Below are 18084 nucleotides of genomic sequence, written 5' to 3' on the forward strand. Positions count from 1 at the left end.
GTGGACGTATCCACTCCGGTGCTCTGTGCCTGGCTGCGATCCCAGGTGCTGCCTGGGTACCTGTGTGCCAGGTATCTGCTGGATGAGGGATGAGAGATTTCCACTCAGGGGGTGTACAGAGCCCTGAAATTGTACCAACACTTGGTACTTGGTGTGTGGAGAGGGTATCCTCAGCTATCATCAGTAGCTCTAAGTGGTCCACAACTCAGATATCCAAATACGGTTCAGAACCGCCCTGTAATATGCCAGGATACATAGGTCAGCACAATACAGCGCCATGCTCAGAATGACATGGTGCCTCCTAATTTCTGACCCAGTGAGCCTCTAATGTAACAACCCATGATGATAACCATAACTAGCATTTATTGGGTACCTACTGTGTTCCAGATCTGCACTGTCCAATGTGAGCCACGAGTCACACGCCTAGTTATATTTAAATTATGTATAATTAAGTTAATAATACTTCCTGTCCTGGGTGGGTGGATCAGTTGGTTAGAATGCCATCCCGTATACCACAAAGGTTGTGGGTTCGATTCCCAGTCAAGGCACATACCTAGGTTTCGGGTTCAGTCCCGGTTGGGGTGCCTGTGGGAGGCAACCAACCAATGTTTCTCACATCGTTGTTTCTCTCTCTCTCCCTTCCGTTCCCTCTAAAAATCAATAAAAACATGTCCTCAGGTGAGGATTAAAAAAAAGAAAAGAAAAACTTTGCCAGTCAACTAGCCATGTTTCAAGTACTCAGAAGCCACATGTGGCTAGTGATACTTACTGTTGGACAACACAGGGTTAGAGCATTTCTAGAGGTTCTATCGTGTCCTAGACTTTGTGCTAAGTGCTTTACATCCATTAACATATTTAATATTTAAAAAAACCTCAGAGGGGTAGATCCTATTTATTATCCCGTATTCCAGGGAGTAAAGCAAAGCACTGGGAAAGGGAAGTCAGGTCACACAGCTGGTAGGAGGCGGAGCCAGGATGCTAATCCAGTCTTTAGAGAATATTCAACTGCTTTTCCTCCTAAGCTTGCTAGAGGTGGTTAGTCTGCTTTCTGGTTCACGCTGTGTGTGTTTTAAGCAACCATCTGTGAATCTCATTTCTTACTTTCCTCTAGCTGCCCAGCCCCCGAAGTCTGGGCAACCTTCCAGAGAATCTAGGTACGCTTGAGAGTCTGTGTATGTTTCTCGTGCATGAGGCCCGTGGGTCTGGAAGTGGGGCGCGTTGCCAGGGGAGCTGCCACACGCAGTGGGCAGCGTACCCAGGAGAAAGCTGTCTGATCTCCAGGATGTGGGCTGGGAACGTGACACACGGTGCTGTTTTCTCTGGGAGTGGGGGGTGGCCTGGCATTGTCTTCAAGGCCCCGTCATCTCCAGCGGTGACTGTGCATGGGAGTGTTGGCCAGAAGGTCCTTCGCCAAGGTGCCCCCAGGTGAATGCTCCAGGATCAGGCACTGCGGGAACCCCCTTATCAGGGGCTGTCTGAGGCTCCTGTGCAGGACGGTGATGGGAGGCCCGTTTATGGGAACCCCATTCTCAGCCCCAGAATACCCCTCTATCCAGGTTGTGACAGGCTGGCCAGTCTGTGTACTGTTAGGGCACAGTGCTGGCGCCTGTTTATAGCGCACCAGTAAATTATTAACTGGGGTAGGCTGGCAGCAGCTGAGTGGGAGGCATTCCCATCTCCTGCCAGCCCTACAGCCACAGTTAGGCCAGGTTAGGAGGGAGGAGCTGGAGGGAGGAGTTTCCTAACACTCCAGAGATCCACGTGCCACTGCTTTATCCTTGATGTCCCCTCCCCTCCCGCTCACTCCCATCACAGGATGCAGCGGTGGAGGACACTCCTGTGGTTTTGCTTTCGGAATCTGAGGATGTCAGGGCAGGATGGAGGTGAGGAGGGTGGGGCAGGCTGTCCAGGAACTGAGTGAGAGAGGCCAGAGAAGGAAGCTCTGAGCCATTGGCCAGTGGCTGCCGAGCTCCTGCCGGATGCCCTCAGGCTTCTCTCTGTGGAGGCCCCAAACCCCCGGCAGGCCATGAGCGAGGGTGTGGAGGTGCCCATCTGGAAGGAGGCGCTCAGCCTGTCTGCTGAAAGGTCGAGATCCCTGCTGACATCCTCCATTAGTGGCAGAGCAAGGAAAGGACTTTTTTTTTTCTTTCATTTTTTTTAGAGCAGTTTTAGGTTCACATTAAAAATAGAGTGGTAAGTACAGAGACTTCTCATATACCCCCTATTCCTACATGCACAGCCTCCCCTACTACCAACATCCTGCACCAGAGTGGATTTGGGTTCACTCTCAATGGTGCCCATTCTATGGTTTTTGGCAAATTCATAATGGCATGTGTCCACCACTGTAATATCATACAGAATAGTTTCCCTGCCCTAAAATCCTTTGTGTTCTGCCTATTCATCCCTCCTTCCCTGCCAACCCCTGGCAACCCTAGTCTTTCAGCTGTCTCCATATGAGACATGTTTTGCCTTTTCCAGAATGTCATATATTTGGAACCACGCAGTAGGTAGCCTGTTCAGATTGGCTTCTTTCACTTTGTAATAAACATTTCAGGTTGGACATTTCTTTTTGTTACCACAATTCTCCTTTTGGGAACGGATGTGTAACAGAGAGAGAGAGCTAGGAGGCTCCCAGGTGTCCTGGGAGATGAAAAATTATGCCTGGGGCAGAGGTGGAGGCTGGCAGGTGCTGTTGGACCTCGTTTCTGAGAGCAGGGAGTCGACTGTGAATGTGACAGTCAGCTGACTTGGGCTAAGGAAGCAGGTGCATTGGCCACCTGGCTGCTTGGGTCCCCACCTTGACCTGGGACAGTGGAGTAGGAGACCTTGATTCAAATCCTAGCTTCTTCACAGCCAGATGATCTTTGCCCCTCCCAGGTCAGCTGCCTCATTGGGAAAATGGGACACCTGTATTGCACGGTTGTTTTGATTCTTTAGGCTAGTGCATGTAAAGCTCCCACTCGGCTTGTGGGAAGCACCTGTATGTGAACCTCCTATGTGCCAGGGTCTGTACAGGGTAGACAGTCATGCGTTTGAATCTCCATCCTACCGTTTGCAAGCCACGTGCTCTTGGGCAAGTCATTTAACCTCACCAAGACTCCGTTTCCTTGCCTATAAGATGGGGAGGGTAACTGTACCCATCTCACCTAATTACCCTGAGGATTAGGTGAAATAATGCCCCTAAGCTCGGTGCCAGCACACAGTGAACACTTTATAAATAAATGCTGGTTGTCATTACATAAAACTTACTATGTGGCTGCTCTTGTGTTTAATGCTTTTGGTGCATTATCTTACACCTGTGAGGCAGGTACTAATGTCACCCATTTTACTGATGGGAATGCTGAGGCTCAGAGAAGGGATGTGATTTGCCCAAGATCACGAGTGCAAGAGCTGGGATTTGAATTCTGGAAGTTTAACTCCAGAACCCAATACTCATAGCCATAAAGGGGGGTGGGGTGGGGATAATGTCAACTTTGGAGGTTTAAGGAGAGAATGCAACGAAGGGCGCCAGGTCCTAGAGGATTCGGTGGTTTTTCCAGAGCCGGAGATGGAGGTGGGAATGGATGGGAATATCAGGTGGAGGGGACTGTGCCAGCAAAGGCAAGGTGGGGGTGGAATCTCGTGGGTCACACAGGCGGAATGGCACGTGTAGCCAGAGATCAGCATGTGGGGAGGGGAAGGGAGAGGATTTGGCAGGGAAGGAAGATTGGGCCACACCGTGAAAACAGTCACAGCTTGCAGGGTGGCACCATCCTCCCCCACCCCCTGCATCATGTCTGTTGGTGTCTAGGCTTGGGAGCTTCCTAAAATATTCCTATTTCCCCCACCCACCGTCAGCCCTGTTCCTGCCCCTCCTATCTCTCACCTCCTGCACGCCTCGCCCATAACAAAGTAAAAAATAAAAAGCCACCAGCTATTTCCATGCAGTGCTTTTCCCTGCCACATTGTCCTTGCACCTGTTCCTTCCTCTGAGCTCCAAGGCGGCTCTGTGGGGGCAGTTGCAGGGGAGGGCTTTTTCCTCTGCTTTAAAGTTGGAGAAACCGAGGCCCCAGAGTTCCTTTCTGCTTGAACTTCAGATCTGGAATGCCACCTCCTTTAGGAAGCCCTCCTGACCTCCCTGTCCACCCAGTTTCCCATTGGTATTTGTTTAATAGAACCAAGTTCTGCCGCTGCAGAGGACGGGTCTCATCTTGTAGTTACCCATTTGTGTGATCTACTTAATGTCTTTACATTTTGCTGGACTGCGACCTCCATGAGGATAGGGACGCTGATTGTCACGTGGTTCCAGACACATAGGAGGCACTGATACAAGTTGAGTGAATGAGCAACAGTTGAGGTTCATGTGATAAATGCTGGGAAGGCAAGTGTTAGTGGAATGTGGAAGAGGCACACTTATTCCCATTTGGGGTATGGATGGTCCAGGGAGGCTCCCAGGAAGTGATACCTGAGCTGAAGCCTGAGTTGCAGTTAGCCAGCGGGAGCACACGTGGAGGGACACCTGGCAGAAGGCATCGTGTGAGCAAAGGCAGGGAGATGAACCCATGGCACTGCCTTTGGGGACCTGTGTTCAAGGGTCAGTGGTTTGAACTAGGGCTGGAGATGCTGGCCTGCTAAGCACATGCACTTTTTAATATATTTATTTTATGCGAGAGGAAGGGAGGTGGAGAGGGGGGGGGAGGGAGGAAGAGAGGGAGGGAGGAAGGGAGGAGGAAGGAAGGAAGGAAGGAAGGAAGGAAGGAAGGAAGGAAGGAAGGAAGGAAGGAAGGAAGACATTTGTTGTTCTACTTATTTATGCATCATTGGTTGATTCTTGTATGTGCCATGACCGGAGATGGAACCTGCAACCTTGGTGTGTGGGGACGATGCCCTGACCAGGGCCAGGCGTGTGCATTTGTTCTCAGCAGCTAGGGTGCCTGCAGAGCGGCACAGCTATCCTCAGCTCACCCCTCTAGCCCTGGTGGTTGTCAAGGGGCCTTGGAGTCATCCCCCTCTTTTCCCCACAGGCTGTTATTTTTAAAGCCACCTCAAGGCCCCCCCTAATTTAACCATCCTCTCCACCGCTGAGTTTCTTACAAATGTAAGAGTCAGGGTGCCTGGGGGCCTTCCTCTCATAGGCCAGTGCTGGTTCAGCATTAGTCACCCACCTGCACTGCCAGGCACCCACCACCTGAGTCAGGGCTGAGGCAGCAGGCCTCTGAGGAGCAGGTGGCAGCTTGGTGATGTTTATTTAAGTCTGTTACGTGCCACAGGCACTGTGCTGGGTGCTTTAAACCAGGGGCCCAGTGAGCCAAATCCAGCCTGTTAACGTACTGCCCCTGAGCCAAGAACGGTTTTGACTTTTTCAAAGGGTTGTGCAAACAAAAGAGACTACGCGACATAGGCGGTTATGACTGAAAACAGTTTTGTAGATTGAGCAAATAAAACTTCAGGGTGCCTGGTTAAATTTGAATTTCAGAAAAACAACAAATCTTTTCGTATGTGTTCCATGCAACATTTGGTATATATACTAAAAAAAAACAAAAATTCCTTTTTTATCTGAAATTTGGATTTCACTGGGCACCCTGCATTTTATCTGGCAGCCCTAGCTCAAAGCCTAAAATAGTTGCTGTCTGCCTCTTTACAGAAAAAGTTTGCCGACCCCAGCCTTACACATAGCAGACAAGATCAGGTGTCAAAAGGCCTTAGGACACTGCCTGGAGCCGAGGTCCATAAGCACTGGCTGCTGGTACTAGTGTTATTAATCAGAGTGATCACCAAACAGATATTGAGCACTTTCCGCATGCCAGGCACTGTCCTAGGAGCTCCAGATCTACGTGGGAGGGACAGACACTAAATGGATAAACCCACAGATGAGTGGGAAAGGCAGGCGGAGCGTAAAGCCAGACACTCTATTTCAGACAGGGTGGTCTGAGCCCTCATCCTTTTTTGAGTTCTGTGCATGTTTTGTTTTGTTTTGTTTTAAGCTTTTAAAGCAGGAATTTATATTTAGAAACTCTCAAGAGACTTTAAAAAGGCCCAAAGACGTCCAAGTTTAATAGAAGATCATCCTGAGGCAATGTCTGTTTCTCCATTATTAAGGCATCTATTTGATCCTTGTTTTTTTTTTTAATATATTTTATTGATTTTTTACAGAGAGGAAGGGAGAGGGATAGAGAGCTAGAAACATCGATGAGAGAGAAACATTGACCAGCTGCCTCCTGCACACCCCCTACCGGGGATGTGCCCGCAACCAATGTACATGCCCTTGACCAGAATCAAACCCGGGACCCCTCAGTCCACAGACCGACGTTCTATCCACTGAGCCAAACCGGTTTCGGCTATTTGATCCTTGTTAATGAAACACCCTGATGATTCTCCTGGTTGGGTCCTGGTGATTTCCTCTGATTCCTGGTATCTTTCATAAGTGGCCATCAGCTCACAAACAGTGACAAATTCATTACCAGAAATAATCACGAAACATCTGCAGATTCTGCTCCAATATCCTTTCTGCATTCTTTGAAACCAGGTCCAGTGATTATCAGTTTGGGTAGTGGAGACTTTGGTGAGTGTCATCTACAAAGACTGGTATCATCTGCAGCTCTTTCAGACAGAAGCCAGAAAACACCCTTCGAGACAAAACACCCAGAGCTCTGCGCACGTTTTTATGAAATTCTCACATAGCAGCCCTGAGAGGTGGTGTGGGTTTCATCCCCATTTCACAGATGAGGAAACTGAGGCCTGAAGTCACCCAGCCAATGGCAGAGCTGGAGTTTGAACTGGGCCTGGTGGCTCTCAAGCTCATGTTCTTACTCAGTGCACTAGCGTCTCCCTTTAGATCAGTGGTTCTCAACCTTCCTAATGCCGCAACCCTTTAATACAGTTCCTCATGTTGTGGTGACCCCAACCATAAAATTATTTTCGTTGCTACTTCATAACTGTAATTTTGCTACTGTTATGAATTGTAATGTAAATATCTGTGTTTTCCCATGGTCTGAGGCTCTACAGCAGCAGTTTTCAACCTGTGGGCCGATGGTCTTAGGTGACCCTGCTAGCGGACCGCTGCTGTAGAGCCTAAGACCATCGGAAAACAGATATTTACATTATTATTCATTAACAGTAGCAAAATTACAGTTATGAAGTAGCAACGAAAATAATTTTATGGTTGGGGGTCACCACAACATGAGGAACTGTATTAAAGGGTCGCGGCATTAGGAAGGTTGAGAACCACTGCTTTAGATGGTGCCACCGTGTGCTGGGTCCTGTTTGAGGCCCTTGGCCTGCATTTTCCACAATCCTTTTGATAGCCCTGAACACTGGGCCGTGTTATTTCCTTTCGGAGCTTAGAGAGCATGAACACAGCAGTGTGGACCTGCAGGGTTCGAGGTGGGCAGCATGAGGGAACCTGGGTGTGGGCAGGTGGCAGGTATGAGGAGGGGAGCAGACAGGGCAAGCCTGGGAGCCCCAGGAGCCTTCCTTCCTGCTCTGCATATTGGCCAGGATTTCCCTGCCTGACTCCCTCCTGAGATTAATCCTCCTTTTATGTTGTTTAAATATTTGCAGGAAGAGGGAGGGATGGTGGGAGGGCGGGGCTGGTTTCCAAAGGTTTGCAAGGTAGGACTGGAGATGGGGAGGGCACATGCTCTGAGGTCTGACGTGGAGGGGCGGGGCCAGGCCAGGCCTGCAGGCCAGTGAGGCCCTGATTTGGAACATCCATTGCTGGCCAGGTTGTGGACTGAATAGTTATTGTCGGCTCAAGAGTCCCTACAGTTTGTAGAATTCCTACCAGGTGCCTGGTGCAGGGACTGTCTCCATGATCTCCTTCAAGCCTCTCATTACCCCTGTGAGGTAGGGGTGCTGCTGTCTCCATTTTACAGATGGGGAAACTGGTCCAGCATCATGCAGATAGTGAATGGCCAAGGGTTTGACCTCAGGTCAGTGACTCCACATTCCGGGCTCTTAGCCCCTTCCAGCTGCCTCCTGACATCTTGTCCTTAACATGGCTCCGTGTTCAGGGCTAATCTAGATCCAAACGGATCTGTTCAATGAGAGTCCCATCATTGAAGCAGCTGTTGGACGACTCCTGAGAATGGTGCCAGAGAAGGATAAAAGCTTCTTGACCATTTTGACCTTTGAGGTCCCCTCATCCTTGACAGGCCCCCACAGGAAGTGGTTGGCAGAGTCAGATCCTTACTCCCAGTTCAGTACTTCTTCTGGTCCCTAAATTCGGAGAGACTGAGGAATCCCTTCGCACAGGTTTCTCACCACCTTGGGATTTCAGATGTGATCTGTCTGAGGGCCTGACCCGGTACAGGGCGGGGCCGGCGGCAGAGCTCTAGGTCGGGCCCTCAGACAGATCTGGGTTCAGATCCCAAGTGGGCCCCTTCCTGGCTGTTTGTCCTTCGGCAGACTGCATAAACTCTCTGAGCCTCAGTTTATCTATCTTTTAAATGGGGAAAATAATGCTTTTGTGAGGATTAAATAAAATGTTCTATACAAAGCACCTGGTGCATAGGAGGCACTCAGTAAACGTTCTCTCTACTGTAAGCTGGGAAGTAACAAAAGCATTGGTTCTGAATGGCCTCTAGGCAAGCAAAGGCCCTGGGTCTGAATCCTGCCTCCTCTGCGTGACCTTTTGTTGAGTGATCTAATCTTTCTGTGTCTCAGTCTCTCCATCTGTAAAATGGGAATAATTTGGGAAACTACCTCATTAAGGTTGTGCCTACAATCAGTCCCTGGAGCATAGTGAATGCTCAGAAAACAAACAAAATAAAACCTGAGCTTCAGTGTCATAAAACTCCCAACTGTTTGCTAGCCCAGCCTGCCTTTTCACATGTAACAGCACGTTTAATCCTCATCACAAGCCCACAGGACGATAGGTCCACTTTACAGAAGAGGAAACTGAGGCACCAGCAGGCGTGCATAACTTGGCTGGGCTCACCTAGGACGCGAGTGCCCTAGCTGGGATGTAAATGTAGGTCTGCGTGACTCCGAAGTCGCACCAACCACAGCGTTGCCTCCCTGCTTCCAAAATGGGGCACGATTCCTGGACCAAAGCTTAGAAAATCACACAGGTTGCCAGGAGCCAGGATGCCACATTGCTTTCGCCCCCATCTCCAGACCACATGCAGGTCCTTCAAAAATGCTGACCAAGTTCAAGCCCATGGCCGGGAGGCTGAGGGGGAAAGGTGGTTGAGCTGAATTTCGGAGGCTCTGTGGCTGCCTGGCCCTCTCCCCTTGCTCACAGGTCTGTCTGGTCTGTCCCCTGGGATGGGGAGCAGCATCTTTCCTCCTGCGGTGAGGCAGTGCAGTCTCCTGTGAGACTCTCAGTGACCTTCTGGGGAAGGCTCTCATCCGCATTGCCTTTCCCATCTCCTCTCCTGGCCTCAGGCTGTCAGCTTGTTATTAACTAGGGCGAGGTTCTAGCCAACGGCTGGAGCCAGCGGAGCGGTGGGGAGGAGTCCTCACTTGCTGGAACCCTTGGTGCTGCAGTCCCACCTGCACCACCCACTGCCTGAGATGCATCCCCAGGACAGGAGGCCTGGGGCCAGACCGCCACGGGCTCCTCCCGGTAGCAGACTTACAGGCTGTGTGAGAAAGGGGTTGCCCTTCCTGAAATTCAGGACCCACGACTGTAAACAGACTGCTTGCTCTGCTCTGCAGTGTGGACTGGACACCGTGTGTGTAGTCAAGGTGCCAATAGGAAGCAGATGGTTCCCCCAAACGGAGTGAATTAAGGTGACTTTAATAAAGGGGCTATTGACTAAGGCGAGGGATGCCGGGAGACAAGGAAGGGTGCAGCACCCTGAGGCTGTTAATGGGGGCAAGGAGGACCAGAAGCCAGGAGAGGGGGCTGGCTGTGTGGGAGGGTCCCGGGACAGGAGCTCTGACTGCTCTGGCTCTTCCTTAAGGATTGTGGGAGATCATTTAGATCCTCCTCTCTCCTCTTCCTTCCCTACTCTCCCTCTCCTCCTCCTTTCCCTCCAGTCTTCTACTGCAATCTGAGTGCCTGAGAATAACTGAGAAGGTTTCGTAAACACCCTGGAGTCTGATTCAGTGGGTCTGGGTGAGCTTGAGCATTTGTATTGGAACCCGTTCCCACTGGTGCTGGGCTGCTGGATCCCGCATCTCTCTTAGCTTGTGCTGCCTTGGGCCTCACTGGAGGGGCTTCCCGTCCAGTGAAAGCTGCCCTATCAGGGCCAGATCCCTGCCTGGCACATCAGAGGTGCTTGAGAAGGATTTGTTGAGTGACTGAATCTGGCAGGAAAAGCATGTAGCCTGGGAGTCAGACACAGGCTGGAATTCTGTCTCCACTCTGGGCGAGTTGCTTCACTTCCCCGAGCCTCTGTTTCCCCAAATAAGATCACAGATCCAGCTGGCAAGTGACGACTAGGGATTTGAAACCAGGTCTGCCAGATTCCAGGCCTGAACTCCTACACAACACCCTCCTGATTCTTTTATATACTTGTTTCACTCATTCATTCATTCATTCATTTATTCATTCACCCACTCATTTAGAAAATACTTATTGAGCACTTACTGTGCACCAGGCTCCGTGGGCACAGCAGCGAACAAGGCAGATGAGGCCCTGCCCTCGGGCAATGTATATTCTAGAAGAGGGAGACAGACAGTAAACAACACTTGGGATGGGAATAGTGTGAGTCTTCTTTCTAGAATGGGATGGATGGAGGCGGGAGGGCTGCCTCAGGTAATGTGGTCAGGGAAGGAGATGACATCTTGTGTGACACCCGAGAAGAAGCCTGCCATGCACGGAGCCTGAGAGAATGATGCAGTACAATGTGCAGGGTGGAGTTACCCCAGGCCACAGGCCCCGGACCTACAGAAGACACGGTGCACAGGGTGCAGAAGGAAAGCAGTTATCAAAATTCCTCAGACAGCCTGGGAAGGCTCCGGGGGTGTCTGCACCCCAGGTCGCATTGGGGTCTCCCCTCCAGCTGCCTCTGCCTTCCAGGTGAAGCAGATCATGGAGGAGGCCGTCACACGGAAGTTTGTCCACGAAGACAGCAGCCACATCATCTCCTTCTGTGGTGAGTCTGTGGTCCGTGGCCTTAAACAGTGGCTTCTTCCTCTGTGGGCTGCCTTGGGGAGGGCGTGTTTGAGCAAGGATTCTCACATCATTATTTTGCTGTGTAACTTGGAAGGTATTTTTGGATCCCTTCATTAGGGAATTGGGAAATACAGAAAGTCTAGAGAGGAAATTAAGCATGACCTCTGTACCCCATGAAGAGGTAATCATGGTTAACATTGGAGGCCTGGCTTTCTCTGCTGTGGGCTCAGTTCACACGACCCTATCCCATGCGGCAGGGGTCCTGCATCTGAGGAATGGACTCCATGTCCTTTCCTCACTCTGCCTACGGCTGGTGCCAAGTAAAAGGAGAGGATGGATGGGGACTTTTTAAAAACGGAATTAAGAGCTGTGGACACATCCTGAGGTCCTGAGGGATCCTGTCTAGCTGGCTCAGCAAAGGAGGCAGGACCAGGCCTCAGAGCGTGACTCACCTCTCTCCTTGAACCAGCTCCGCTCACAAGGTTCCAGAAATAACCTCACTGCCAGTTCTTACTGTACATTCCAAATGGCTAGAGAGACATGTGTTTTGCGTGTCCCTGAAGTCAGGATTCAGCTCATAATCAGTGTGTACATACAAGCAGACGTGTTTCTTTTTTTCTCCCCGAAAAGCTATTTATTTCACGATTGGAGTGTCTCGTAATGAAGGACATGCTGTAATTTCCCTCTCCTGGTCTTAGCCCCTTGAAGCTTCTGTTCAGATGACTGGGGACACCACCAGGGTCCTGTTATAATGTTATCATGTCAGCTGTTCCTGGAGCCTCAATAGTGATAATGATGATGATGTGGTTCCTTACCACCGATGATGCTCAACAGTCCTGTGGTCCAGTCTCCCCTCCCCCATTAACAGGAGGAATAGGTAACGGTCAGAAAGTACTCACTAGGTCCCCGGCTCTGTGCTAAGTGCTTTTCATGCATTTTCCCCACCTCATCCTAACAGCAACCTTATGGGGTTAATGTTCATACTGTCCCCATTTTACAGATGAGGATATAGACTCACGAAAGGGAAGTCATTGCCTAAGTCTCGCAGCTGGGGAGGGGCCGGGAAAGGGTGTGAGAGGGGAGGTCCTTGGGCTGTGAGTGTGGGTTAACCACTAAGCTCTCTTTCTCCCTTTTGAGGGGGTTGAAGGTGGAGAGGCATACATGCTTCTCCCTGTGATGTTGTCACAAATCTGCGATTCTGGGGGCTCCCGTTCTCCCAGGTGCCTGTGTGACTGAGCTGGGTGCTGGGGAGCATGGGCAGGGCAGGGCCTGCTGACCATTGTCTCTGCAGCGGCTGTGGAGGCCTGCGTCTTGCACGGGCTGCGGCGGCGGGCGGCTGGCTTCCTGCGCAGCAACAAGATCGCAGCTCTCTTCATGAAGGTGGGCAAGAGCTTCCCACCAGCTGACGAACTGAGCCGCAAGGTCCAGGACCTGGAGCAGCTGATAGAGAACGCGTGAGTGCAGAGCGTGGTGTACAGGCTGGGGTGGTCCCCCAGACAGTCAGTCCATGCTCCTCCCTGCATCTGTGAGAGCTCCGGCCTCCTAGCACTCTCTCCGCTCTCCTTTCTGCTCCTCTGACCTGTCAGACTCTTTTCCACCCCAGGGCCTTTGCTTATGCTGTGTCCTCCGCCTGGTTCTCGTCCCTCATCTTCCATGGCTGGTTCCTTGTCATAGTCAGGCCTTCCCCTAGCTAAGGGTAAATTCCAACCCTCATCCCATTTCTCTTTCATATCATCTTGTTTATTTTCTTCCCAATTGTTATCACTATCTGTAATTATTCATTCATTTGTTTGTTTACTATTTACTTGATTATTGTCTGTCTCCCCTTTCTGCCTGAACTCCATGAAGACAGGCGACTACATCTGTGTTATTCCCCATTATGTCCCCAGCGTCTGGGAGAGCCTAGCACCTGGTAAATGCCCAAGAAACAGGTGTTGAATGAGTAAGTGCCTCCTGTGAGCTCAGTCCTCTTCTAAATGCAGCAAGACCGACGTTTAATAGAACCAGTGTGGTCTTGTTCACATGGGCCTCTGGTTAAAACTCACGTCGAGGCAACCACTGAAGGGGAGGGTGGCTTCACGCGCTCGTCTTGGTGGCTGATTGTATGTGTTGGGGTGAGGAGAGGGAGGCTCATGGCCTGCGTGTTTGTACATAAGTGTCTCCTGCTCGTGTCACTCCCAGAGTTCTGACCTGGAGCCTGGTCAGGGATGGCAAATAAGTTGCAACTCCAGTGGCTCCTAGTGGCTGCCTGAGGATCATGTTATGAAAGATTCTGCAGCTGTGATTGGGCTTCTTGGGAAAGAGTGCATGGATTGATTAGCCATGTCTGTTATGGGCAAGGGAAGGGAGAGATATATATGCATGCCATGTGTTTACCATCTCTGCCACGGGTGGTCACTCCACTGCACTGGATGAGAAATGGCCCTTTTCTTGACCTGCAGGCCCTGCCTGCCCAGGGCTGCTGGCCAGAACTGCATGATGGGCAGGGCTCTAGATTTGGCATTGCCAGCTCCCATTTGGTATCTGAACCCTCAGCTATTTGGTCTTCAGGATCCTCTAGTCCCGTGGTCAGCAAACTGCAGCTCGTGAGCCACATGCGGCTCTTTGGCCCCTGGAGTGTGGCTCTTCCACAAAATACCACGGCCTGGGTGAGTCTATTTTGAAGAAGTGGCATTAGAAGAAGTTTAAGTTTAAAAAATTAGTCTCTCAAAAGAAATTTCAATCGTTGTACTGTTGATATTTGGCTCTGTTGACTAATGAGTTTGCCGACCACTGCTCTAGTCCATCTGCTAAATCCCCAGATGCTGCTGATAAATTTCTTAAAGGGATGAGTTTCCATGGGCCTTCCATAATACTGGGAGTGACTTGTTAATGGAGGAATTAGAGATGCCCATAGCAGGTGGTAAAGGAGCGCCATCATTCATTCATGCAATCATGCATTTATGAATAGATACCCTCTGCTAGGCTCTGACACGAAGAGAAACCGTACTTACCCCGGGGTAGACTCTCAGGAAGTTTTGTATTTAAAAAATAATTGTATCACTTAGTCCATGCCCTCATGGTCACAGTGTGGAGGGGAAGACAGAAAAGTGAGCAGGAAGTTATGCTTCAGAGTCATCAGGGCACAGAGGAGAGCCCCTCCCCCAGTTCTGGCCGGTCTGAGAGGGCTTCTGCAGGAGGGGACCTGAAGAGTGAGAAGAGGTGAGCCTGGGAATGGGATGGGGAGGGGAAGCAGGAACAAGCAGCTCATGGACAGTCCTCAGATGAGAGCCTGGCAGCCTCAGGGATCTGCACATTTCTCTGTCTAGCTAGATCATGGGGTCAGAAAGGAGAATAGTAAGGAGATGGATGGAGAGGTGATCAGGAAAAAGGTCACGGAGCGCCCTGTCTGTCATGTTAAGCTTGCGTTTCAAGGGCAATCAGGAGCCACTGAAAGATCTATAACCCAAGGCTCTCCTTGACCAGCACTCCTTTTCAGCAGAGAGAGAGAGATTGAGAGAGAGAAATATCAGTATGAGATTCTAGCTTACCCATCAACAGTGTATGAAATTGTCTCTTTTTCCCACCTCTTCACGCTCACTGGGTATTATTTTTTTCAACTTTTTACCCATTTTCCAAGAGCAATATGGTTTTAGTTGCCATTTCTTTATTTCCTAGATAGGTTGACCATTTTCCCATTTGCATATTGATCCTGTTGGATTTTCCTTTTCGGTGAATATCTTTCTCCTTCCTTACTGGTCTCAAAGGCGAAACCAGATCCAGGGCCTCCAGGAGAATGTGCGGAAGCTGCCGAAACTACCCAACCTGTCCCCACTTGCCATCAAGCACCTGTGGATCCGCACAGCCTTGTTTGAGAAGGTCCTGGACAAAATTGTGCATTACCTTGTGGAAAACAGCAGGTGAGCTGGAAAGACCAAACACCTGGGTGCACTCTGCCTCCACCTGTTGGCATTCTTGGAAATTGCACCCCTTGCACAAAGCCACTTTCTTTTTTACCCCTTGATGTGCACTTGATTTAAAGTTATCAAATACAGGTCGTCTGGACATTTGAATCTGAACTGGCCTAGCTTAGAACCTTAGGAAGATCCAGGTGTTTAGTAGCAATTCGGGGTCTTCGCATTTGGAGTGGGTTATAGGATCTTGAGATTTTGGTTATCTTTCTTCTCCAGTGAGTTAAGCCCACAGTCTACTCGCCAACCATATGGCTGTAGGGAAGTCACTTAGCTTCTCTGTGCCTCTGTTTTCTCTTTTGGTAAGTGGGATAGGGGTTGCTGCCACTCGGAAGAAGAGATGAGAAGGGGAGTTAGTCATTTTGGAAGTGAATAATGACTCTTCACATTTTCTCTCCCAGCTCAGAATTACCTGATGTAAAGGTTTTATAGTATGAGTCCTCTTGGCAAGCATTTATCCCTGTATTCATATATTCATCCAGATAAGTAGTGATCATCTACTATGTGCCAGGCACTAACCTACATGTTGGGGATACATTGCTTTTACCTGTCATATTATGCCAAGAGCAGTGGGGAGCCCTGAAGAATCTATAGTTTGAGATTCCTCATGGCCAGGACTCCTTTCCAGCCAGAGAGAGAGAAATATCTAATAATCCCCCCATCTTTTGGGATATGAAAGTGCCTATTTAACTTAACTGTATCTTCGCGCACAGTGGATATTAGATAATAAAAGAATATCTTTTATTCTTTGCCTGTTTGCTGGGAAAATATGTATGAAAGTACAGAGCAAGGTCCTTTCCCTCACGAAGCTGACATTGTAACAAGGGATCTATAATCCAAGACTTTAATTAAATTATAGTCAAATAGTAATTTAATAATATGTGGTGAGTGTTCCAAGACAAGAGGGTGATGTTTCATCTCCTCCCGGTGCTTATGGAAAGTGTCCTGGAAGGTGTGACAGTTAAGCTTCCATTTGAAAGGTGTGTGGGCATTAACCAGATGAAGGGGGTGGGGAAGAGTGTTCCCCACAGAGGGAACAGCAGGTACAAAGGCCTTGAGGCAGGAGAGGAACTGAATGAAATCCAGGCTCTGGGGCTGCAGTTAATCTCTTCACCTTCTTGTAAATTGTAACACGTCTCTGTCCCCTGCCCTGTCCCCAGAGCCTCTGAGGTAACTGCCTGTGGTGTGTGACCTTGTGTTTTACTACTGAATATGTCAGTCAAAAGGAATGAGTAATTATTTGAGCATCAATGCTAACCTGCTGTTGCTTCATTAAACTTTTTATTTTGAATTTTTAGATTCACACAGAAGTTGCAACATTAGTACAGAGAGTTCTTGCCTCCCCCCTCAGTGATAGCATTCTACACAACCAGAGTACAAGCCTCAAAACAAGAAGTTGCCATTGGTACAACACTGTTAACTAAACTACAAGCTTTATTTGGGTTTCACCAGTTTTTACATATACCCATGTTTTTGCTATATAGTTCTCTGAAATGTTAAAACATCTTGTTTCCTATAAACATCACCACACTCAGGATGAAGAACTGTCCCACAGAAACCCATCACCTTAAAGAAACCCTTTCAGGTGCCTTTACAGTCACACCTTGCTCCCAGGCCTCCCTGGTGTTTTTTAAGGCACCATTTCCAAGGTCACATAACTGCCAATTTTTGGAAGGGACACGGAATGGTGGAATGGAAACTGTCTCGAAGTATTATCTTTAGCTCTGACACTTAACTGTATAAACTTGTTGAGGATGCCTGGGGAATGTCAGTTATGCCTCAACCAATATTCTGGTTGATAGAAGATTTCTTTGGGGTAAAATTACAATGATGCTGCAGCCATTTAGTGGGAAATTCCTGGTGTCAGAGCTGGTGCTGTTGCTATACATGCAGGTCAACATTTCATCCTCCCAATGGCCTGGATAGATGCGTCTGTCATTCCATTTTGCATCGAAGCTCAGAGAGGGTAGTCCCCTGTCCAGGGGCACACAGCATAGGAAAGATAGGCTCCCCCTCGGTCTATCTGACTCCAGATCCTTTGCCCTTCATCCCCGCTATAGGATGGAAAGAGCCAAGCCATCTGGGTGTGGCCTCCAGCAAGTTACCCTCTCTGGGGCTGAGATCCGTTAGGAGGTCAGAGCAAGATCCTTTCCAACTCCGAAATTCTGTGATCTTTAGACTATCTAAGGTTTGCACAGACTTACATACTACACAACTCAAACAAAAACCGAAAACACTCAGCACAAACACTGTAGTAGTGATGGCTTCTCATGTCATTTTGAAGAGCCAGAATCCAGGGGCGTGTGCCAGGCCAGCGTTGTCCACATTAGTTATCTGAACAGGAAGGCCTGCCTATTCATGCAGCCTTTTGGGACAGCCACAGCTGAAAAGCATTTTATCGCCTCAATAATATTAGAGGGGTAGATATCATCTGTGCCTCCTAATGACGTCCTGTGTGAAATGGAAGATGCGGTAGAAGCAGACAAAACCAGCCAGGCCTCAGCAGCCTTCTAATTATTCCCATTACCTCATTAAGGCTTTTATTTCAGCCGTGTATTAAGCAGTTACATGCTCAGCCCCGGGGAGGGTAAGTGACTTGCTGGAGTGACTGCGCTAAAATCAGTGCCTTACATCTGTTGTCTCTCTTGAAAGTCCTTCCAAAAACCCTCTGAGATACATTATCATCTTCCTGTTCCAGATGGGGCAGCTGAGGCTTACAGAGGTAACCTCATCACAAGAGGGAGATCGAACCCATTCTGTCTGCTTTTAACCACCAGGCCATGGTGCACCCTCTGCCGGTCACCTCCCAAACCTGCATGTTCTTTCCTCTCTTGCTAGCAAATACTACGAAAAGGAAGCACTCCTGATGGACCCTGTGGATGGCCCCATCCTTGCGTCTTTGTTAGGTAAGCGGTCCAGCGCTCTGAGCTTCATGTGAATCTCTAGTCCCCGCTCACAGGGCCCCTCCTAAGGGCCTCTCTCACCTCCCTCCAGCCTCCCCCATCAAAACTCACTTGTTTGCTGTCTGTTGCTCCAAGGGTCTTGTTTCTCGCCTTAGCAGGACTCTGGGGCATCCTAGCTGACCGGAGG

The 18084-nt window shown here is 49.5% G+C and overlaps 1 protein-coding gene across 1 annotated transcript in view; it reads left to right on the forward strand.

Annotated features, from left to right (window-relative positions):
- SGSM1 (small G protein signaling modulator 1) overlaps window positions 1-18084 on the forward strand; it is a 54843-nt gene that overhangs the window by 9346 nt on the left and 27413 nt on the right. The window contains exons 3-6 of the mRNA XM_028146832.2: window positions 10949-11024; window positions 12336-12498; window positions 14791-14943; window positions 17833-17900. Coding sequence (XP_028002633.2) covers window positions 10949-11024; window positions 12336-12498; window positions 14791-14943; window positions 17833-17900 — 460 coding nt within the window. The remainder of the gene's footprint in view (window positions 1-10948; window positions 11025-12335; window positions 12499-14790; window positions 14944-17832; window positions 17901-18084) is intronic.

This window comes from Eptesicus fuscus, chromosome 23, assembly GCF_027574615.1.
Source record: "Eptesicus fuscus isolate TK198812 chromosome 23, DD_ASM_mEF_20220401, whole genome shotgun sequence".
Taxonomy (NCBI): domain Eukaryota; kingdom Metazoa; phylum Chordata; class Mammalia; order Chiroptera; family Vespertilionidae; genus Eptesicus; species Eptesicus fuscus.